The sequence below is a fragment of the Peromyscus leucopus genome, chromosome 1, assembly GCF_004664715.2.
Source record: "Peromyscus leucopus breed LL Stock chromosome 1, UCI_PerLeu_2.1, whole genome shotgun sequence".
Lineage (NCBI taxonomy): Eukaryota > Metazoa > Chordata > Mammalia > Rodentia > Cricetidae > Peromyscus > Peromyscus leucopus.
In genome coordinates this window covers 79,046,619-79,070,251 of record NC_051063.1, presented here as the reverse complement: position 1 = coordinate 79,070,251, position 23,633 = coordinate 79,046,619, and the positions used below count along the sequence as shown (strand labels likewise).

The window sequence follows — 23,633 nt, the reverse complement described above, 5'->3', positions numbered from 1 at the left end:
TGGCCAGAGGTTAGCATTGGGTATCTTCCTCCATAGCATTGCTACCTTAGTTTTTGAAGCAGGGTCTCTCACTAAACCTGGAACTCACCATTTCAGCTAGACTGGCAAGCCAGCATGCCTATTAGAATCCTTTTGTTTCCATCCCTAGAATTGGGGTAGATCTTACATGACTTTGCCCAGCTTTTTACATGGCTGGGATATGAACTCAAGTGTTCAGGTGTGTGTGTGTGTGTGTGTGTGTGTGTGTGTGTGTGTGTGTGTGCGCGTGCGCGCGCGCGCGCACATGAGTGTTTTACTGGCCCCAGTCCTGAGGTGTCCATTGCAGCTGCTTATTGTGCCTGCCTGGGTACTTTTAATCTGGAACAGTTCTCCAGGCTTTCATCATCCCTCAAGACCTTGACATGTTTAAGGGGGCTGGCCAGTTCTTTTACAGAGTGTCCCTCAATAAAAGCTATTGAATTTCGAGCTGTTTTCTGAGAACACAAGCTGAAGAACATCTCTGCTTTCTTTCTACAGGACCTGGCAGCCGGAGAGACAGACCCTTGTCAGCAACCCGAAAAGCACATGCAGCCGAGGATCGAGAGGAAGATGCCTCGGCTGTGCTGAAAGCCATCCAAGTGGAAAATGCAGCTCTGCAACAGGTGTTTCTTGGCCAAGAGCCTGAGCTAGCCAGCCCTCCACAGCAGGTACGAGCACCTGTGTGTGTGTGGGGGGGGGCGGCTAAGGAGGGCCTGGGGCACACAAGGCCAGGCAAGGTTGGAGCAGCAGCCCTCTCTGACCACAGACTGCATTTCACCTATTTATGGACCGCTGCTCTCTACCTGTCCAGGGTCCCACTTCAGCCACCATTTTGCAGCTTCTGGGTTATTTCTGACAGCCAAGCACTAACCTGTGAATCATTGATCATTTCCCTGCAAATTTGGGATGGCTTAGGCCTATGCTACAAGATGCCAGGCCAGTGTGTGGCTGAATAGGCAGTAAGCTGTGGCTCTCCTGAAGCTGGTCCCAGAACATGAGCCACAGGGTCCCTGTTGTTCCCCTGGCCTACTTTCCTTGCTTGTGTAACTGTTCAGACCTCCAGGAACAACTTAGAAGGTCAATGGTGGGGTGGAGCAGAGGCCTTGGAAGCTGCAGCCTTACATACTTCTCAGTATTCACAGTCTCTGGCTCTGCTGCTGAGACCCTTAGCCTGTCCCACTTGAGGCTCATGGTGACCCCACAATAGGCAGGGTCCTCTGCCTGGATTATAGATGTGGTCAACTGGGGCTACATCTTTGTAAGGTCAGCCTGGCTGCCAGCTCACATTCTTGTCCATGCTGCTCTGTGCTCTCCGTCTGGAAGTGGTTCTTCTGGTTGGTGAGAAGAACCTTTGGCATATCTTCCCAGAGGTTGCCTTTTGCCCAGTCTGTCGGGGAAGTGTGGAAAGGGCCCTGCTTCTCTGCCTTTCTTTTTATGAGAGGAATGCACAGTAATGGCTTCATCCCTACATATATCATCTGATGTGGTCTTTGCAGGATACCGAGGAACCACTAGCAAAATCATGGCCCAGTCTGCTGAAGGCCAAGGAGGACAACCCAGAGGTCAGTGTGAGGCTGAGCTCAACCAAGTTGGACATGCATATAACACCCTCACCTCGCAAACACACAGCCTTGATGGTCCCCAGCCATTTCCCTTCCACGGTCCCAGGAGCTCCTCTCTGCAACCTGAGCACTGGCCTTCTACCCATTTCACAACTGTGCAAGTTGGAACTTGAGTGGCTTGGCCAAATTTGCAAATTGAAGCTGGAGCCCAGCCAGGCCTGGTGACCCACTTCCTCCTTCCATTTCTGTTTCTCAATGAGATAACACCAAAGTAGATCTTAGTGTTGAGAATAAATAAGTTCTGTCTATCTGTCCAGGCCAGTCAGGCATCTCATAAAGGATGTGAATTAACAAAGCACCCAGGAAATGTCTTCATCACATTCAGGTGCTCCCAGTGTTCTGGATACAGAGGTGGCCCAGATAGTCTACCTATGACTGCAAGGAGCTTGTAGGTACATCAGTGGAGCCAATAGACAGATGGGGACAGAGTGCCCAGGAATGAGCCATGCTTGCTCTGACAAGTGGAAGGTGAGCCGGCAACAGCTGGAGGTGGCCATGAGCTAGCTACGTTAAGGACCAGAAAGAAGCCCAGTGTTGTGTGTGGGGTGGGTGACATGCAAAAGGGTGCCAGCACCCCAGAGTCCCCAATTGAGTTTCTTTCTTTCTTTCCTAATTGCCTGTGCCCTACTAGATAGGCCATCTTGGGCACTAGCCAGTCAGCATTTCTGACTGCCTTGGGATCCAGGGTTCCTGAGTAGCCTGACCCCTGACCCTCACAAGGTTCTAACTACGACAGTCACCTGTAGACAGACATCCCATCCCATTCCATCTAAAATGGAACAGATCATCTCAGGTGAGTGTGTTTGGGGTCCAGTCTCTTAGGAGAGCCCAGGTGAGTTGAGTGATGAGTAGTGAGGTGACATTTGTTCAGTAGCTCATGGAAGGGTTATTTCCCAGAGCCTCCCTGGTCAGAAGGATCTGAGAATACATACAGGATTCTAAGCTGACCCTCCCCAGGCTGGCGCTGTCATCTTTGTGCCCCCATAGCTACGTGGTGGGACCAGGCACCTGAAAAGCCGTGCCTTTGACTGCTGTCCTGTGAGGTGTCGGGCTGCAGGCTTCCACTGGATATCTGTCTAACCAGCTTTCCTGCCCTCTGCCCTCAGCTGCTTGCCGTCACTCCAGTGACCACCAATCCTGAGCTGTTCGGGGCAGCAGGGGGAGCCAACGGCAGCAGCCAAGCCATGGACAGAATGGGCCCTTTGGGAAGCAGGTACTCTCCAAGCAGATGCAGAACCCAACCCAGAAGGCCCACAGCGGTGCAGCCTCGAGGGTCTCACCAACCTTGGGTTTTCTTGTTGCAGTAGTCATTTTTGCTTAGCTTTGACTACAGTACCTAGCAGAAACAACCAAGAGCTTAAGGGGTGCACAGTTCCGGAAGTGTCAGTTCGTCGTGGTTGGGAGGTTGTGGCAGGGGAGAGAAGTTCCTGTCATAACAGCCAAGACAGAGACAGTTACAGGAAGGAGGCAGGCAAGATAACAACTTCAAGGACATTCCCCCAGTGACCCCACCTCTCACTCTTTACCACCTTCCAGAATGCCATGATATCAGAAATTCCTCAGTGGGTAAAACTATCTATCGGGTCAGAGCCCTTGTGATCAAATCCTGTCTAGCAATGCCACAGTCAGAAGCCTTGAGGTGTGCCTCTCTGTTTCTCAGATGTTCGCAATCCTGTCCAGTGACGATGGAGACCTGCTGTCCCGCTATGTTATTCCAGAGTGTCTTGACTAGCACTTTAGAGTTGTACCCTCCCCTCATCCCCCAGAGCACAGCACTGAGCACCCTCTCCTCACCCCCCAGAGCACAGCACTGAGCACCCTCCCCTCACCCCCCAGTCTCAGAGCACAGCACTGAGCACCCTCCCCTCACCCCCCAGCCCAGAGCACAGCACTGAGCACCCTCCCCTCATCCCCCAGAGCACAGCACTGAGCACCCTCCCCTCACCCCCCAGCCCAGAGCACAGCACTGAGCACCCTTCCCTCACCCCCCAGCCCAGAGCACAGCACTGAGCACCCTCCCCTCACCCCCAGCCCCAGAGCACAGCACTGAGCACCCTCCCCTCACCCCCCAGAGCACAGCACTGAGCACCCTCCCTCCTCACCCCCCCCAGTCTCAGAGCACAGCACTGAGCACCCTCCCCTCACCCCCCAGAGCACAGCACTGAGCACCCTCCCCTCACCCCCAGTCCCAGAGCACAGCACTGAGCACCCTCCCCTCACCCCCAGTCCCAGAGCACAGCACTGAGCACCCTCCCCTCACCCCCAGAGCACAGCACTGAGCACCCTCCCCTCACCCCCCAGAGCACAGCACTGAGCACCCTCCCCTCACCCCAGCCCCAGAGCACAGCACTGAGCACCCTCCCCTCACCCCCAGCCCCAGAGCACAGCACTGATATGCTTTCTTTCATGCAAATGGCTCCTGGCTTGTTCATTTTTTTCTGCACCTAAACTGGCTTAATCTGCCTCAGGTTTTCACCGGAGCACCCCACATAGCTTAGGAGAGAGCCTGTCCCCAAACTGACTCGTCACAAAGGTGCCTCAAAGCATCAGCCCCTGAGACTCCTTTTCTTTGTTGAAGTATGTTCAGTGCAGCATTCTGTCCCTTAGCATGTAGCATAGGCCCTGAAATTGGCAAGTGCTACTAGCAAAATAGACTCACTTCTGATCTTCAGGGAAAATTGATCCCCAAAGAAACACACCGCTGTAGCCTACAATGCCACACATGACTTGGCACATAGGCATACTCCCAGGGCCATTATGCAGGACTGTGCATGTTGCAGACTGTACAAAGTACCTGGCTGAGGAGCAGGAAGGGACTGCAGTGAAGCCTGAATGTTGGTCACTAAGTGCCATGACCTGCGGTGTCATCAGGCCAGGAAGTGGGCAAGGCTATTGAAACTGTTGCACAGAGTGGGGGGGGGGGTGCCAGCCAAGCCATGTGCCCTCCAAGTCTGAGTCCATCCCCCAGGGAGCTCCTGTTCGTAGTGTGTTGAAAGACTGGATGGCTCAAGGCACAGCTCTCCATTCCTGCATATTTGCAGACCCCAGATGGAAGCGGCTCCACTTCACCGCAGCCATAAATCAGAGCTCCCTCGGTTTCCAGCCGCAGGGCTGGTTTGCATCTCACAGCTCTGCAGCAGGCAGCACTAGCCAGAGGCCACCTTCTTCATGCCTGGAATCCTCTGCTTTGGGGCTCTGCACATGTGGGTGCACGCCAGCTATAGCAAAGGGTGGGTCTCTAAGCCTGGGGTTGGCAATTTCTTTAAAGGGCCTGCTGGGAAATCCTGCGGGCTTGGCAGTTGGAGGTTTTGTTATTTGTTGTTGGTTTTAACAATGCTTAAAACACATAAAAGCCACTCTTAGCTGCCAGGTTATATAAAACAGGCCGTGGGCTTGGCAGCTCTTAGTAAGGCTGACTCCTTGCCCTGTCTGTGAGCAAGTTCTTAGTCAGCTGGAGAGGTCAGCTGGCTTCTCCACCTGGGCTCTGATTTCATTACTAATTGTCCAGCTGTTTACAAAAGGAGAGGAAACCTGTATATGCCCTTGAGCTCTGTGCAAGGTGCAGTCAAGCTTCTCAAGTGGATGCTAAAGGCTCTGTGGTCCCTTTCATGGGGTTGTTCTCTTGTGTGTATTGTTTGTTATTGCCTCTTTGCTAAAACAAAATCCCATTTCAGACAACAACATAAGTTTCTGGGAGTCCTGCAGACCATGGAAAGTGACACTAGCCATCTCAGCCAGGTGGTTGTGCCAACAGAGAAGCCAGTACTGGACCCAGAGGTGAGAGCCTATACTCATGGAGACAGTCCCTACCAATGTCACCCTGAAGGCTGAGGAGAAGGCCCCTTGGAGCACTCAGTTCTGGTTGGTGGGGATGACTCTGATGACGATCATCTCAACATCTCTCTGCCGAGTCATACGCACGATGGAGCAATAGAGGCAAAAGAAGAAAGGTGTAGGCCAGAAGTTCCTGGAAAAGAAACAGAAATAGCCCATAAGCCCGCAGGAAAATATCCAGAGTGGCCCACAGTTAAGAACTGAAAATTAAGTTTGGTGGATGTGGTGACAACGTCTGTAATTGGTAGGCTGAGGAAGGAGGATTTTGAGTTAGAGGCCACTTGGACTATATAACAAACAACCAGAAGGAGAGAAAATACAAAACATAAAATGTTAGGACTGGAAATAAGCTTTGAAGGTGAAGGTGCTTGTTGTCAAGCCTGGTGAACAAGTTTGATGCCAGAACCACACGATAGGAGGGGAGACCTGACTCCTGAAAGCTGAGCCGTCTTGACCTCCACCTGAGCTCACACATGCAGCGCGCACGCACACACACACACACACACACACACACACACACACACACACACACACATCCATACAGTGAATAAGTAAATGTAAAAATGTAGTCATATAAAGTTAGCTGCAGATACTGGTAGGCATCTCCCAATGCAGTGTGGCTGGAGTGGCTGGGAGCAAGATAGCAGGCTGTCACATGGAGCCAGTCGTCCGGATTCCATGAGCACCACAGGATGGTGAAGTGCCACTCAATGCCTGGCACAGGATAGGAGGAACCCATAAATACCTGTTTCAAAGTCCATCTTTGAGAAATACCAAAGCTCCTGGCCCACCCCCATCCCCAGAATGGAACAGCTGCCTCTTGAGCTGGGAAGATTCACAATGTGTTGTAACTTGGGCCACATTAGTAAGAACCCATATGGATTAAATTGCTGTATAGGAGACAGAAAATCCAGGGCAGTGTGACTTTCACAACAAAGAGAAACAAATTATAGGCACTTGGCACTGAAAACACTGAGGGTGGCCTGGTGGCCACTACACCCTGCAGCTCACTAAATCTCTCCACTCCTCGGTCTCCATGGAGTCATTTGCACCCGAGCCTCATCCCAGTGCTGGCCCCACCCCTGCTCCTTCTTGGAAGCCTCCAGCACTGCCTGTGAGAAGAGCTTGTCTGCACTGGCCTGAGTATGGTCAACAAATCCCTCCTTCCTGGTGGCCCAGAGGACAGCACACACTGATTGCTTAGGAAAGGGCCAGTCCCACTGTACCATGACCTTATGACAGAGGAAGAATAAGTGATAGGTGGCTAAGCTCGAAGAAACCAAGTGGTCTGTGAGAGGGGCAGTGAGCGGCAGGGACCAGTGCCTTCCTAGTCAGTACTCCCTCAGCCTGTGTCCAGCTGGGATACTGACACATGGAGACACTTCTCAGTTCAGACTCCAGCCTCTGCATTTGGAATCTCCATTCAGGAATTGTGTGTTTCAGATTGCATTGGGCAGGAGATCCCCAGTCCTTTGCAGACAGTTTTCCTCCCATCTAGTTCCCTCCCTCCCTCCCAGCAACAAACTCACTTGGTCCCAGCATGCATCAGGCTCAGGAGCCTGCCAACCTCAGAATCAGGCAGGCCAGTCCTACAAGCCTGGGACTCAGGCCCAGGGCAGTCAAGGACCTGGCTAGGGCCTACATGCTAGAGAAGGATGAGGAAACTGCATTCTTACAGTTCAACCAATCCAAGCTGGTGCTGTGTTCCTGCCAGGAGCCCCAAGCTGACCTGTCCTCACACCAACCCCACGCCCATCTCCATTCCCATTCTCATCGTGTGGCAATCAGCTTGTCCAAACCCATGCTGGGAGCACTCGCACGTCTCACTGGCTATTAATTAAAAAAATAAGTGGGGAACAGTTGCTGTTCATTTACACGGCTTCCTGCTCACAGAACCGTTGCAGATACTGATGCTAATTAACAGAGGGCACGTGCACACAGGGAAATGCACCATTTCGTGAGTGGCTGATCCGTGGTGACCAGCACTGCAGTTGGGCCCTGAGGGCCTCTAGGAAGCCATGGCACAGGGTTGCTGTTTATTGATGGCATTCACACACGCTCCCAGACCAGACAGCCTCCCTAGGAAGGAGGGAGGCTTGAAATCAGGGAAGGAGAGCCAGGGAACCGAGCCTATTTCACCCTGATCACATGTGGGAGTGGGGGAGGGATGTTGGTGTGTGTGTGTGTGGGGGGGGGGGGTGTCTTGCTTAACCTCCAGACTAGGATGGTGGCATCCTGCTTTCCCCGCCAGGCTGGGAATGTCAAATGACTGACCAAGACAGGGAGACTTTGGTCCATGCCGTCAGACTACACGCGGTGCATACGCTGGCAGCTTAAACAGCAGACTGGTCTTTTTCATAGCTGCAAAGACGGCGGTCCAAGGTCAAGGTGCAGCTAGTGAATTTCTCCTTACCTTGCAAGTGCTGGCTTCCTCACTGGTCTTTTTCTCTGTGTGTCCTGGTGTTAGTCCCTGTGGCTCCAGACTTCCTCCTTTTCTAAGGCCTCCAGGCAGATGAGAAAGTGCCCTCCCCAGCGGCCTCCTTTGATTTAATCACCTCTTAAAGGCTCTGACTGCAAATGGTCACATCCTGGGACAATGGGTTTGGACTCCAGCACAGCCCAGGCCACCTGCCGACTTCAGATGTTACAGCATCTCCTGAGCCACACCCAACCCAATCCCTGCGTTTTAGTTATGACTTTAAGGTTTTGATGTTTTATTTATTACTAATATTATTAGTTTGTGCGTGTGCGTGTGCATGTGTGTGTTTGTGTGTGCGTGTGTGTATAGGTTAGAAAACAACTTAGAGCGTCAGTTCTCCCTTTCCACCATGGGTTCTGAGGGGCAGACTCGGGTTGTCAAATTTGGCAGCAAATACCTTTACCCATTGAACCATCTTTCCAGTCCACTCCCGATGTTTTACATACCTTACAAACAGGAGTCTTGCCAGCCTCGTAATAGCCACAATGGACAGGTGCTGTGAGGTACCATGGGGCTGAATGCTGTATGAAGGCCCTGGGGGCACAGAACAATGGCAGTACTAAGTTCAGGCTTGCTGCCCTGTGGTATTTTTTTCTTAGGAAAAGTGGAGAGCGAGAGCAGATGAGATTGAAGATGCCATCTATGTGACCATGGAAATCCTGTCTAACTGGGGCAATGCATCATGGGTGGGTCTCACGGAAGTCCAGTTCTTTGACCTGAACAATATAAAGCTGTATGTCTCACCTCACGATGTGGACATCCGGAACGCAGTGTTGCCAGGAGAGCTGGGCTGCCTTGTCAACAGGGACTTAGTGGTAAGTGAAGGGGCCTGGGTTTGCTGTGTGTTCTCTGTCCACAATGAGGATGCAGTCTCGGGTTGGGGAAGCATTCTCTGTAGCTAAGTGAGGAGAAGCCCATGGGTGTCTCTCCCTGAGGTCTTGCCTGCTGTGACCACTAAACACAGACCACCAGTGGTCACAGGGGCCAGTGCCTTCATTTATTTTGTAGATGAAAAAACTAAAACTAAGGCTTGGAGATGGGCAGGCACATGGCCAAGGCCACACATAGGAAAGTGGTGAGACCAAGTTCATGAGCTGCAGCCTGGCCCACACACTGTGCCCACACCTCCTCAGGGTGCTGCTTCTTGAGGCCATGGGTCCATACCCAACAGACATTGAATATTTTTTCTTTTAGATAGTTAATAGAGGTTAGTTTCATAAGCAATTATATTTTCCCCTGTTACCATCTTTTTGCTGTTTTTTATGGTTTTTGAGACAGGCTCTTACTGCATTGCCTGGGACATTGTCCTTGAACTCACTACGAAGCCTAGAGTAACTGAACCAACAGTTCTCCTTCTGCTGTCCTGGTTCTGGTGTTAGAGGTACATGCCACCAAGCCTTGCTTCCTCCTGTCACATTCAAGTTAGCTGCACTGAGCAGAACAGCCAGCCACATGGCTTTCCTGTGCCATGTCTGGCACCATTTCTGATTGCCTTGAAAGAGCCTGCAGAACTGAGATCAGAGGAGGGGATGAGGCAGGTGTCCAGTGCTCTTCAGTGTCTCTTAAAGTCCTGTCACATACCTGGATGATGGACTCCACTGTGCTGGTTGGTTGGTTGTCAACTTGACATAAGCTTGGGTTATCTGGGAAGAGGAGCCTCAGTTGAGAAAACGCCTCCATCATATTGGCCTGTGGGCACGTCTGTGGGCATCTTCTTGATTAATGGTTACTGTCATCACCTTGGACAAGTAGTCCTAGGCTGTATAAGAAAGCAGGCTGAAGAGGCCATGAAGCACACTGGTAAGCAGCATTCTTCCATGGTCTCTGCTTGAATTCTGCTTGAGTTCCTGCCCTGACTTTCCACAAAGATGGACTGTGATCAGGACTTGTAAGCCAAATACACCCTTTCTCCTCCAAGATAGGTTTGGTCAGTGTTATATCACAGCAACAGAAACCTAACTAGGCCATCCACCCAAAATTAATGTTGTTCTTTAAAGTACTGAAAATGAAAATATCGGAGCACCCCATGAGCAATAGAAAGCATCCCTGGGATCCCCAGGGATAGTTCTGATAGTAGCTGTGCCTCGCTCCACTTCCTGGGGCTGCTGAGCTTGGCTAGTGGGTGACTTCATAGTTTTGGGTTTTTGGGGAGCAGGGACTGAAGTTGGGATACAGTTCAGCTGTGTCATCTGGGCTGCTGGATCTCGAGATCCTTCTGTGGGTGGGCTGGACCCCCTCATTTCTTCCATAGTCTTCCACGACTGGGTGACTAGAAAGCCCTGTCTCATACACATCCAATGGCACTGGCTTGTACCAACCACAGCCTGATATTTTGTCTCACTTGACCTTCATGTGAACCTTGCCAGAACTATCCTCATTTCATCAATGAGCAAACGAGGCCTCAAGGGTTTGAGGGACCTGAAGCTGGCAGGGTACCACTGACATCCGAGCAGAGAAGTACCTTTAAAAAGAGCAGATTTGAAGAAGTTGCTTCATTATAGGGAATTGGGGGTGTGTTGGTAGACTCTGGGAAAAACTCCCTTCCTAGATCAGGAGTGGTGAGGATACTTGCCTGGGCTACATAGTGAGACCCTGTCTTAAACACCCAAATGGGCTGAGGAGATGGCTTAGGTGGTAAGTGCTTGCTATACAAGCATGAAGAACCTGGATTTAGATTCCCAGTACCTATGGCAAGGGCAGCGGGTAGGGTGGGGCCTGAGCACAGCAGCATGTGTCCAACGCCAGCTCTAGGGAGGCAGATAAGTTGGTCCTTGGAGCGCACTGACTTGCCAGCCTGGCCAAATTAGTGAGCTCTAGGGTCAGCAAGACCCTGTCACAAAATATAAGGTGGACAGCAAGTAAGGAAGGCATCTGATGTTGACCTCTGGCCTACAGAGAGAGAGAGAGAGGGAGAGAGAGAGAGAGAGAGAGAGAGAGAGAGAGAGAGAGAGAGAGAGAGAGAGAGAGAGCAAGAAAAGCAGAAACAAAAAAGGAAAGAGCTATCCTTCCTTCTCTGTCCATCCTCTCTATTGCTGGCCCCTTCGTTCTGTGCCCACCCTCCCTCTTGTCCCTTCTATGTCCACTCTGTTCATCCCTGCCCCTTCTGTGTATACCCTTTCCATCCCTGGTCCATGGTGTTGTGATGTCTCCACATTTACATATCCAGCCCTGTAGATTCTTGATCTTTTCTACCAACTTCTCTCACCTTGCATCTTGTTCCCTCAAGGACTTCTTTGCTTAGCTACCCACACCCAGTGCTTACAGCCTTTGAAATTAGGGATTTCCCAAGTCAATAGTTATTTCCAGTAAATTTATTTTCCATTGTATTCCATAAAAACTGTTAAGAACTAGGTAGTGCATACTTTTTTTTTTTTTTTTTTTGGTTTTTCGAGACAGGGTTTCTTTGTGTAGCTTTGCACCTTTCCTGGAACTGGCTTTGGAGACCAGGCTGGCCTCGAACTCACAGAGATCCACCTGGCTCTGCCTCCCGAGTGCTGGGATTAAAGGCGTGCGCCACCACCGCCCGGCTAGTGCATACTTTTTATCCTGAGGGCTACTCTCTCAGCTAGTTGCTTTCACGCTTACCCACGAATCTTGTGTCTCTGCTTCCCAGTGGATCTGACAGTGGACCTTTTTCATCTCCCCAGTCCTTCTCAGGTCCCAAATCCTGCAAAAGTGGGCTTCATTTCATATTTTCTCTTCCTGTTCTCCATTCTCTGTGAGTCAGGGCTCTCTAGGGGAACAGAACCCATGGAATGTATATTACAAAGGGATTTATGTATTAGATTAACTTACACAATGGGTCCAGGTGGAGGGAGCCCAGCAGAGGCTAAGGGCATTAAAGAGGCAAAGACCCCAGTAGCTGCTTAGTCCATGCAGCTGGATGCCCCAGTAGTCCCAGTTGGGTATTGAGGGCCTGAAGGATTCCTAGAGAGCCACAGGTCTCCCTTCAGCCATGTTGGAAGGCTGCAGGAGCTGTCTTCAGTGAAGGATGGAGGCAGCTTCAGAATAGACACTCAACAAGAGCAGTAGTCAGCTAATGGGGAAGCAGGCAGGATGGCCTTCTCCTCAGATCTCATTATGTCTGGCCCCCACTTCAGGAGGGGCTTTCCCTTTAGCTAATCCTTCCTGGAAGTACCCTTACAGGAAAACAACAACAACAACAAATAACAGTTGCCTCTTGTCACCTGGGCAACTGGGTGGATAGGGCCCATAGTACCCTGTCTGCCCCCGACTCCTTTCTCTAGTAGTCTACCTCCATCATCTCCACATCTCTGGGCATGCTGATCCAGATCACCTGTATTTAGATTTCACTCGAGTATCCCTTTCTCATCAAGGCTCCCCTGCCCACAGTGTGGAGAGCCCTGTCCCTTCCTGCCCAGTCACTGTTGTCTTTGTTATCCTCCTCAGAGCATGTCTTACTAGAATAAATGCTCCTGTACCTGAGCTTATCAGCCTCCCCCACTTAACTGATTAGCGCTTGTCTGTCCTTGGTCACATCATATCTCTGATACATAAAATCATGTGCTGCATAGTTTTAAACTTTTTATTTGGAGACAATTATAGACCCACAGAAAGCTGTAAAAATGATACAGAAAAAAAGACCATCAATAGAGAAAAAAGTCAATGGAACCAAAGTTGGTTCTTTGAAAAGATCAACAAAATCAAGAACCTTTAGCTAGACTAATAAAGGAAGAAGCAAAGATTTCAATGAATATAAAGGGAATGAAGGTGTGGTGGTATTTTGACAAAAAAAAGAGAGAGAGAGAAATGTGGTGATATATTGTTTGTAATCTAGGAAATAAAGCTTGCCTGAAGATCAGAGGACAGAACAAGCCACTAGATTAAACGTAGAGGCCAGGCAGTAGTGGCACACACCTTTAATCTTAGCACTCAGGCGGCAGAGGCAGAGATCTGTCTGGATTTTTGTGAGTTCAAGGCCACACTGGGCTACATGAAATTAATCCAGGCTAAAATAGAAACAGAGCCAAGCAGTGGTGGCACACATTTTTAACTTCAGCACTTGGGATCACACATCTTTAATGGATGAGACAGGAAGTGATATGGCTAAGCAGAGAAAGGAATATAAGGCCAGAGGAGACCAGAACTCTGGCTCTTGCAGTATGAGGAGGAGGTGGTGGCTGTGATTTGCTTTGCTTCTCTGATCTTCAGGCAAATTTTATTTGTTCAAAATATCACCACATGAATGGAGTATAACTACTGACCTTACAGAAATAAGGATTATAAGACTGTATGCCAACAAATAAGATAACCTACTTGTACTGTATAAATGCCAAGGAGAGCAAATTATCAAAACTGACTCAAGACGAAATGAAAAATTTAAACAGACCAATCCCAAGAAAAGAAAGAAATTGAGCTGATTATCAAAAACCCCACAAGGGAAGCCTGGGGTGAGATGGTGCCACTGGTGAATCCTGGCAGATATTTAAAGAATGAGCCTTTGACAGTCCCTTCAATCTTGTAAAACATAGAAGAGAAGGGAGCGGTCCCAATGGATTTCTAAGGCCATCTTGCTGAAACAAAGCAAAACATTGTCACAGAAAAGTACACACCAGCACTCAACACGTACTTTTTGAAACCTCAAATGAAGGCCACAGTGGGACTCAGTCATACCCTCTGGGATGACCAGAACAAATGACAAGTACTGCTGAAAGCCAGTAGACCAGCCACTGTGGGAAAGAGCATAGCAATTCTCCAGAAAGTTCCACTCCTGGGTGTATAACCAAGAGATGTGCTCATCAGAAAAGCAAAAACAGCAACAACAACAAACAAACAAAAACAACAACAACAAAAACCAATGCAAACTCAACAGAAGATGGAAACAATCCAAAACACAGACTGATAGACAAGTAATGAAAAGATGATGTTAGACATACAATATACTGATACCCAGCCATGAAAAGGAATGAAGTGTTGGTACAGGCTACAACATGCATGCATGGACCTTGAAAGCTAAGTATGAGAAGGCCACATAGTGAATGATTCCGTTTATGGGAAACACAGCCTAAGCAGATAAACAGACACAGGAACAGGCCAGGCATGGGAGTGGGTGACCAGTGGGTGCAGGGCTCCTTCAGTGAGAAGTAAAATATGCTGGGCAAAGATGGTGATGCTGTTGTAGCCTGTAAATATGCTGGGAAATCATAGATTGCACACTTGAAAATGGTGAACTTTGTAGTATATGAGTTATATCTCAAAGCAAAAAGGACACACAGAGTTGCCATGTGTTATTGCTCAGTTTTCCCCAAAGATAACAGAATTGGCCACTGTACTCATAGACAGTCCTCCTATAGTGGTGTGTGTGTGTGTGTGTGTGTGTGTGTGTGTGTGTGTGTGTGTGTGTGTGCGGTTCTATACCATTTTGTCATGCGTGGCTTTATGGGATTACCGGCCCATGAAGACACAGCACAACTCTATCCCCAGGCCCATCCTAGCACCTGGAGCCACTTGTCTATTCTAATCTTTAGACTGTCATTCCAAGAATGCTGTAATGGAAGTAGTGGTCCAACTCAGTGGCAGATAGCTTGTCTAGCATGTGTGGCCCTGAATTTGATCCCCAACACCAAAAAACGAAAACAGAAAAGCTGTCCAAATGGCACATAAACACAATACAATCTGAAGACATTTGGAGGCTGGCTGGTTCCCAAGCAGAGTGCCCTTGACATCCTTCCAAAATGTTGGCTATTTTGTCATTAGTAGCTTATTCCTTTGGAAACTACTAGTTTCTTAACACAGTGTTAGTTCTGAGGCAGCTGGCATTTCTCTGCCTGTGCGTGGATCTGTGTTTAATCAATGCTGAGATAGAAAAGCACCTTTGGTTTCTGTAGTTAGTCCCCACATAGGTTTTCTGGGTCTTCGTGTGTCTAGCCCAAGCTGAAGAGGGGTATTAAAGCCCCTAGAAGCAACCTTCAGCCCATGCTGGTGTGGGGATCATTGTGCCCCGTGGTTAGAATATTTTTGAGATATGTCCACACTGACTCCCTGTCTCCCTGACGGTCTTTTACTCCAAGTGCTGGCAGGAATGGCTAACTTACTCACATACCCTTCACGAGCAGTCTGCCTCCCCTCTCTGCCTAGGTTTCTAACACTGTCTACACACTTGCCCAGGGCTTTTTGCCTCAGGGTCTGCTACTAGAAGAATGTGAGTCAGAGTAGAACTTATCCATGCTCCTTCTGGCCCCATAATCGCCTATAATAAATGCTTATGATAATCACTGAGACAGAAGAACCCCCCACTCCACCATATGGGCTATGGGCATCCTAAGGCAGACCAGAGGCCAAGTTGCACCTTCACCTTCCATCCACAAGGAGGCCCAGCAGTCTGCTTGCCCTAGGGTTCCAGAGTGCCTTATGCTGCACTGTAGCAGTAGCTGGAGGCTGCCATGATCCTTGTGCTGCCCCTTCCTTTCTGCCTGTGGTGTGGGGAAGGTGCTATAGATGCTCTGCCTGCTGGCCTGGCTCTGGGGTGTATCCAGGATATGCTGGTCAGTCTCTGGCTTCCCACACAGATTCTGTCTGAAGGGGAAACAGCAGAGGACCTGGCACTAATGAGCCCGTGAGTTATCCTCAGGTTAATGCACTTGGGTTTCAAATGACACAGTACCCCTTGGTTCTCCTGCCATTCCTCCTGCTGACAGAAGTGAGAAGGGAAATCAATTCCTGTCCCCTCTCTGACAGTGTCAGGCCACCACAGAGGGAGGGGTGAGCTTACCCGCTGGATTTTGAGATGAGCATTCTTGACCCAACACAGCTGCTAGGAACACAGAGTTCTAGACAACCAAGGTGCTTCCAGAGTAAGTCAGCATCCCTTGAACCCACATTTCCTAGAAAAGACTGCCTCTTCCCTGCTGAAAGCACCCACTATTGTCCAAAGACAAGCCCCAGCTGTTCTTGTAGCTGGAGCCAGGCTTCAGAACCCCAGAGTCACTAGCCCTCATCCCCTGCTTCCAGCAATAGGCACATTCTTGGTGACAAGAGTCCTTAAGATGCTCTTAGGTACCAGGTGATGCCTGTTTGGAGTACAATATATTCCAAAGCCAAGATGGCTGTGGGGCCAGGCAGGACCTAAGAGGATGTGAGGGTAGAACATTGATGTGATGTGAGGGGTGTGTAGTGATTGGTGGGCACTGAGGTACTGAGAGTGGCAGCCTGGCTTCAGGCAAATACTGGGCTCCAAGCCTGACTAAGTGCCAAACATTCTAAGTGGTTGGAGAATCCAGAAATCAGGCTCTGAGGGGTAAGCTGCCCCATTTTTCTGGCAATGAATTGGTGCTTACTTTTCCTTTCCGACATCTGAAGCACACAGATGGTTTTTTTAATTATATGCAAGGTAGTCTCTTCTGTAAAGCTGCAACCCTAGCATATATGATAGGAGACCCATGTCACTTAGCCACTAGGTCAGCGCTGGGCCAAGGAGCTGTACCTGACGCTGGGATTCAGGAAGGAGGGAGACGAGGGGTTCCTCTTACAGAGCACTGCTGAACTGCCGTGACAGAACACAGAGACAGTCTCCACTCACCTCTGCTACTACAGGCAGTCAGAGCTGCCTGGAGGAGAGGCAGGGTCACAGGAGGATGGGAATGAGGAACCACGTGACGTATTGTCGGATTTCCCAGGGTGAAAAGGGCAGCAAGCATGGTCCAGGCAGTGCCCACCAGCTGCCAGTGCTGTGTATTTGGGAATAGCGCTGGCTGGATTTTTTTCTTCTGTTTTAATTGCATTCTTTGTGTGTGGTTTCAGAGGAATAATTCTTAAGAGTTGGTTCTCTCCTTCCAACTTGTGGTCCCAGGAATCAGACTTGGGTTGTTAGCCTTGGCAGCAGGTGTCTTTACCCACTGAGCTATCTTGCCGGCCCAGCTGCAGCTTTGGTTCCCAGAGAGTGTCGAAATATCATAGGGTGTGACTGGAGCAGAAAGTCCCCTGATTGGGCTTTACCCATTGGCCACCAAAGCTCTCCCTCAGGAAATGGTGCTGGTGAGGATGCAGATTTCGGCAAGCATCTGGCTCTGGTGCCCTGTGTCTTCACGGGCAGTCTTGGCAACACCCTGGCCGCCTCCTGCCTCGTGAAGGAAATGCAAGCAGAAGCCCCCTGCACTTAGAAACCCTGAAAGGAGCAGCGGCTCCATGCTATGGCCCTGTTCCAGCACATGGCTCCGAAATTTCTTTTTCTCCTCTCTTCTCAAATTTGAAAAATTCTACAGGGTTTGACAAAAGAAAATCAGAGGCTCTGCTTGCCAGGTTAATCAAACAGTGCCAGCAGAGGCTCTCTCTGGGCCTCCTGGCATCCCTCCCCTCCCCCAGTGCCCTCCTCAAAGCCCATTAAGCTGATTAAAATAAAGCCCACTGCATTTTGAGTTCCATCTGGCCGGCAGCTTTTTGCAGGGACAGGGCTATTGGTGCTATGAAGCGCAACTGGAGAGGGATGAGAGCAGAGGGCAGCACTCACGATGGAGATACGGTGGCCCCGCCCAGCCCTTGCATGTCTGCTGGCTTTAATTTAGCCAGAGTCACTGGCCTCTTGCTCTGGAGACAGGCAGAAATATCCCTTACAGTTCCCATCTTTTGGCCTTTCAGAGCAAGAAGGACCCCCCAGTGTGGACCTGCCCCTTCCACCCTCCACTTCAGCTCTACTTTATTATCCACAACATGCGACAGCTTCGTGACTTCGGTCTGGCCAAGATCAAGGTTCGGAATTACTGGACAGCAGGTGGGGTAAGTGGCAGGCCCTGCCCCCTCACAGCTCACTTGGTGGCAGTGTGCCAGTGGCCTGATGCCTGAGTTCTGAATGAGTCCAACGAGAACCTCCGTGAGAGCCACCAGGAGCAGAACTTACAGCTCCTAAGGTTTAGGAAGTGGCGGTGGTAATACTCTATCATGTGAGTCTGAGAAGAAGAGCCTGTGGACTCAGACTCCAGGCCCGTCCATTTAGCCACTGCAGCTAGGTGTTACTCTGCAGGGACCAAGCTTGGAGAGCTTGCTGGGAAGCAGACTTTTCCTCCCTCCCTTCCTCCCTCCCTCCCTCTCTCCCCCCCCCTCCCTCTCCTCTCTCTCTCTCTCTCTCTCTCTCTCTCTCTCTCTCTCTCTCTCTCTCTCTCTCTCTTTCTTTTTTGTTTTTGAGACAGGGTCTTTCTATGTAGCCTTGGCTGTCCTAGAACTCTATAGACCAGGCTGGCATCAAACCCATAGAGATTCTTCTGCCTCTGCCTCCTGAGTGCTGGGCTAAAGGCGTGTGCCACCATGCATGGCAGAAAGTAGATTCTTTTTTTGGGGGGGTTGGGAGTAGTTGAGACAGGGTTTCTCTGTGTAGCTTTGGAGCCTGTCCTGGAACTTACTCTGTAGCCCAGGCTGGCCTCGAACTCACGGAGATCCACCTGCCTCTGCCTCCCAAGTGCTGGAATTAAAGGTGTGCACCACCACCGCCCAGCCAGAAAGTAGATTCTTATTTGGTAGTTTGGTAGGTGGGACAGGGATTTTGTGTGTCAGACCTGGCTCTCGGGGGTATAGAACTAGCTCTACATGGCTAGCTTTCACTGTGGCTGTGGGCCCGTTCCAGAGTCCTTGCTGTGTCCCCTACACTGTCCTCTTGTCCCCATCCTTCCCTCTCCAGCGTGTTCATGTGTTGATTTGCTTTAGTTCTTCACCTATATGGGCACAGCAGGCACTGTCAATCTCTTGATATGTCCTGAGGAGACTGGTGCAAAAGACACAAACTGCCCTGGGGGCCACCTTGCTGAGCCGCTGGCAGACAAGATGTAGACAAATCATGCAGTGTGCTGAAGCCCTGGGCAAGGTGGAGCCCCCACGGGGGGAAGGGAAGTGAGAACAGGAGGCCACACTTCCCGGCACACAGAGGATGGCACAGAGTGAGTGAGGAAGGGCAGGGCACTGCCATCCGGCCTTCTTGCCCTCTTCAGGAGACATGGGGTCAGAAGTAGCCAGGCCTCATGCAAGACCTGAGGGACTAGCACGGAAGACATGGTGAGTGGGAGCTGTCTTTCCAACCTCCATCTTGCTAAAAGACACTAGGGAACTGTGGGCTCTGTGGCCATCTGTAAACCTATAGCCAGAGGCACAGCTTCTGTGAATGGCCTCCATGGAGGAGACCTGGGCCTTGGTGGCACTTTGAACCATTCCCCTGAGCTTGGGAAATGGCGTGGGGGTGCTTTTATTTGTTCCTTCTTTTGCTTGTTTACTTATTGAGACAGGGCCTTAATATGTAGTTCAGGATGGCCTAGAATTTACCCTGTAGCCAAATCTGTCCTTGAACTTTTAATCCTCCTGCCTTAGCCCTCTAGTCTGTCTCCAGCAGCCTCTAGCTTCTATCAAACTCTTCTGCTGCTTCAAACCCTTTGACCCAGAGGCTCAAGGTCAAACTTCTGGTGTGACATCTGAGCTTCCTAATGCTTTTGTGCCAGTCTCAGCCTCCCCCAGCAATGCCTCCCCTTACTCATGCCAGCCTCCCGAGTGCTGGCTGCTGTGGCCACAGCCTTGTGCCTGCCCACCTCCCCATCTCACTCAGCTCCAGACGCTTGCCCTGCAGATTCCTCAGGCGATGCTTTCTCCAGGGATCGGCCTCTGCCCTTGAGCCACTTCTGGGCCTCATGAGCCTTCCCTATCCTCCTCTGAAGGTTGTGGGCTCCAAGACGGTAGGGCCAGAGGTCTCCACCACTCATCTGTGCCAAGGAGATGAGCAGGTGATAGATGGGTGAATAAAAGAACCAGTGGGTGAGTTCACATTCCTGTCGTTCATGAGGAACTCTGCTGCCCTTTCTTACACCCAGGTGAGGGGCCTGAGGTTGAGGGGGTTGAAGCAAAGCTGGCAGTCCTCCAGAGGAGCCCCTAACACCTCTCCCTCTCCTGCCCTCCTCCTTCCTTCCCACCCTACCCTTGTTCTTCTTTCCTCTAGGTTTTCCCACAACCAGCACCCACCAACTGCTAGTAGGCACTGTAGGCCCGAGAGCCATGAGGTGGGCACAGTCCTTCTGGCTCTGTTCATGGGCCCTACTGCTCAGACCAACAGAAAACTCCCTTTGCTTTCTGCCTTTTGAAGTCTTTCTTTGTTAATAAATTCCTCAAGTTTAAGTTTGAGAAAAACAATTATCTGGAGTATGTGAGAAAAGTCCTATTGACCTGTGACCTGTGAGTTCCCTTCCTCCCTGGCCATCTCTTAAGTGCTCAGAGCCGCCCACTTCAGGATCTCAGGTTTGCTGGAACTTCCCTGCAAGTGTTCCTCACACCTTGTTCTAGAATGGGAAGTGAGATGCTGCAGCCTGGCCAAGCCCATGCCCCATGGCTCAGCATGGTCACTAAGCATGAATTTGGAGCACATTTTATACACTGGACCACAATGCTGAGAAGCTGTGTGCCTCAGCTAAGACAGGCACTTATTTACCTGTACTCAGCCTTCCTGGGACATGCAGAATACAGAAAGGGCTCAGGGCCCTCTGAGTCAGGGGAGCGTCGGAGGCTTACTGTGGGTGGGCAAGGCTTACTGTGGGTGGACACTCAGGGTGGAGCATGGAGTGGCACCGTAGAACACTGCTTACACGACATACAACCATCTGTTGCCAGAACTTACCGGGGGCAGAAAAACACAAACAAATGCAGCTGTGGCTTGGTCGATTTAATATTCTCCAGAGAACTCTATTGCTGTGTGTTTTGGAGGAGATAAAATGAGAGTTTATAGGGAATATAACTTGGCCCGCAGACATGGCTTGTTAATGCAATGTTTTGTGTATGGGAGTTGAGGAAGGAAAGGTAAATGGGGAGCGAGGCTTACTTGGAATGGAGGAGAGTCCTAGAGCAGGGTTCATTTTGATTGGAATGTGCTGCCTGTTACCTCCTCGGGTGAACATTTCCAGGCTCCTCTCCCTAACTAGGTTGCATTGTGAGTGTTAGCTGCCCTAAGAAGAGGGACTTGGTAAGGGCAGTAAGAACAGGAGGCCACACTTCGTGGTATAAAGAGGATGGCACAGCCATGTATGCTTTGACAGATGTTATCGGTCCACTGGGTGAGGCCTGTGAGAGGCACGCATGTGCAAGAATGAGTCACTGAATATGGGAACCATTTTGTGGCTGTTGACAGTACTCCCTGGCTTGATGTTGAAGAAGCTGAGTCTGGAATGGTAAGACCCCACACAGCAGATGGACGGGGGTCTCTTTCGTCAGCTGATTGGAAGTGGATGCCTGGAGTGCTGCCCTGAGAACCTTCCCTCTGGTTCATCGGGGATTGATTGGCTGTCTGCTTAGGGTAGGAGAATAGGATAACATGTCTGCTACATCTTTTTATGTTTCATACACATGGAAGACTTACCCAGCTGGAAGGTACAAGGGACTGGGCTGGTTGGGGGGCATGAGGGTCACATGGGTTTCCTTTATAAAGTGACAGTTATGGCAGGGAGGGAACCATCAGTCTCTCTAGTAGATGATTGCCTGTCTGCTGTGGTTTGGAAACAGACAGGCTCCATCTGATAGGAAGCCATTCGGACACTTCCTGGGATGGTTTGACTCTGGAAAGTCACCTATAGGCTCATGTTTTGAATGCCTGTTTCCCAGTGCGAGGGATAGGTTTTAGAGACTTGGGGACCCTTTAGGAAGAGAGACCTGGCTGATAGAAGTAGGTCACTTAGGGACAGAACCTTGAAGATTAGCCCAGCCATAGCCCAGACCCTGCTTCGCATCTGCTGTGGTGAACTCTGCCATACTTTCCTCACTGTAGTAAACTGAGCCCTCTGAACCTGTAAGCAAAATAAACTTCTCCTTCCATAAGTGGTTTCTGTCAGGTATTGTTGTAGTGATGAGAAAAGTCATGCACTGCTCTTGGAAGGGGCCGTGCTTGTTCTCACGGGCCCTGTACTGGCTCTCAGGAGAGGGCTGCTATAAAGAGAGCAAGCTCTCTGAGCTCTGTGGCTTTCTGTCCTTGATGTGATCTCCCACACACTCCTGTTGTGATGCTGTCAGTGTTGAGACCTCCACCAAAGCTGAGCTGATGCCAGTACCTTGCCCTTGAACCTCCAGAACTGTGAGTTAATAAACCTCTTTTCTTGATAAAGTTACAGCCTCAGGTATTTTGGTATCCTGACAGAAAACAGGCAAATGAACCATCCAGCTCTCCACTGGCTCCCCATGTGCCGTCTGTTTTCTTTTAAAGCAATCTTGAGTTGTCTGTGCTTTCCTTGTGAGCAGGAACACTGTCACCACCCTCACCATAGATACCAAGTGCAAGAGTCATCTCCAGCCCATACATCACAGGAAGTGACATGAGGAACTGCATTTCAAAGTTTAAATTGCTTTGTGCATAGCCCTGTGCAAGGCTGGTATGTGTGCAATAGGCTGCACTGCCCCGGTGCTCACACTGCAGGGAGCAAATAGACAGAACCCCATGTGCATAGCCCTGCACTTTCTGGAGGGTAAAGGAAGGTCAAGCAAGGATACAAGTGAGTGCAGGATTTCAGGCAGTGCGCAGTGTTTTGAAGACAATGAACTAGGGAAATTTCCTGGCTGCTGGTTGATTGCTGTGACAAAACACCACGGCCAAGGCAACTTATAAAAGGAAGTGTTTCATAGATAAAAGGAAGTGTTTCATAGGGCTTATGGTTTCAGACAGAGTCCAGGATGGCAGAGCAAAGGCATGGTGGCAGGTGTGTCTAAGAGCTCACATCTTGAGCCACAACCAGGAGGCAGAAAGACATACTGGAAATGGCTCCAGTCTTTTGAAACCTCAAAGCCTGCCCCCAGTGACACACCTCCTCCAACAAGGACATATCTCCTAATCCTTTCCAAACAGTTCCACCAACTGAGAACCAAGTATTCAAACATATGAGCCTGTGAGGGCCATTCCCATTCCAACCACCACAGGGAGTGAGGGAGAGGAGGAGTCATGGGCAGAATGTTCCTGGTAGGGACATAGCAAGAACAAAGTCCCCAAGGGCAGGAACATGCTTAGCAGCTCTTAGGACAGAAGCCACATGGATGGGCCTGATGGACGCAGAAGTTCAAGAGGAAGCCCTAAGAGGAGGCAGAGCCAGGTGGTGTGGCCCCGAATGGTAGGGCCTTATTAAGAGAACAAGAGAGAGAAGTCAGAGTAGGATCCCCTGTTAGAACCTGCCCACCAGGGGGCAGTCTACAAAGCCTTAGTCTGATGATACCATCTTCAGATCCATGGGTTTACTGTCATAAATGTTCTTCACTGAATGCATGTAGAATGCTCAGATGAGTCCTGGGCTTTCTACCTCCATGCAGATACCAGCCTTAGAATCACTGGAATGTTCTGAACAGGAGACAATCTGACCAAAGTATCTAAAAGGCCACCCTGGCTGCTGTCTGAGGGATGCTAAGGGCAGGGGGACCCAGGTAAGAGCCTCCAGGCCCAGTCTAGCTAGGGACAGCATGGCTTAGGCATGGGTGCCTATGCTTGGGTATACCTGTTTCCTCCCGTGATAACAGACGCGTTGGCAGCTGTTTGTCTGGAAGGGATTCAAGTAGTGCCAGTGTGGAGACTGTTGAGTGTCAACCCAAGAGCATCCCACCCTGCCACTCCTGTTCTATCCCAGAGCCTTTGAATGTGAGCCCTAGCTACGGTCCCTTTCATTCATGAACACTTCAGTGCCTCTGCACACTCAAGTTTGTGGTCCTTTCTTATAACCCCAATCATGAGGCCT

At 50.2% G+C, this 23,633-nt stretch overlaps 1 protein-coding gene across 1 annotated transcript in view; it reads left to right on the top strand.

The window, feature by feature from the left end:
* The window catches only part of Katnip (katanin interacting protein), a 174,413-nt gene that overhangs the window by 110,076 nt on the left and 40,704 nt on the right, over positions 1-23,633 (top strand). The window contains exons 9-14 of the mRNA XM_028867907.2: positions 517-686; positions 1,515-1,580; positions 2,747-2,853; positions 5,315-5,417; positions 8,553-8,768; positions 17,548-17,685. Of these exons, the coding sequence (XP_028723740.1) occupies positions 517-686; positions 1,515-1,580; positions 2,747-2,853; positions 5,315-5,417; positions 8,553-8,768; positions 17,548-17,685 (800 nt within the window). The remainder of the gene's footprint in view (positions 1-516; positions 687-1,514; positions 1,581-2,746; positions 2,854-5,314; positions 5,418-8,552; positions 8,769-17,547; positions 17,686-23,633) is intronic.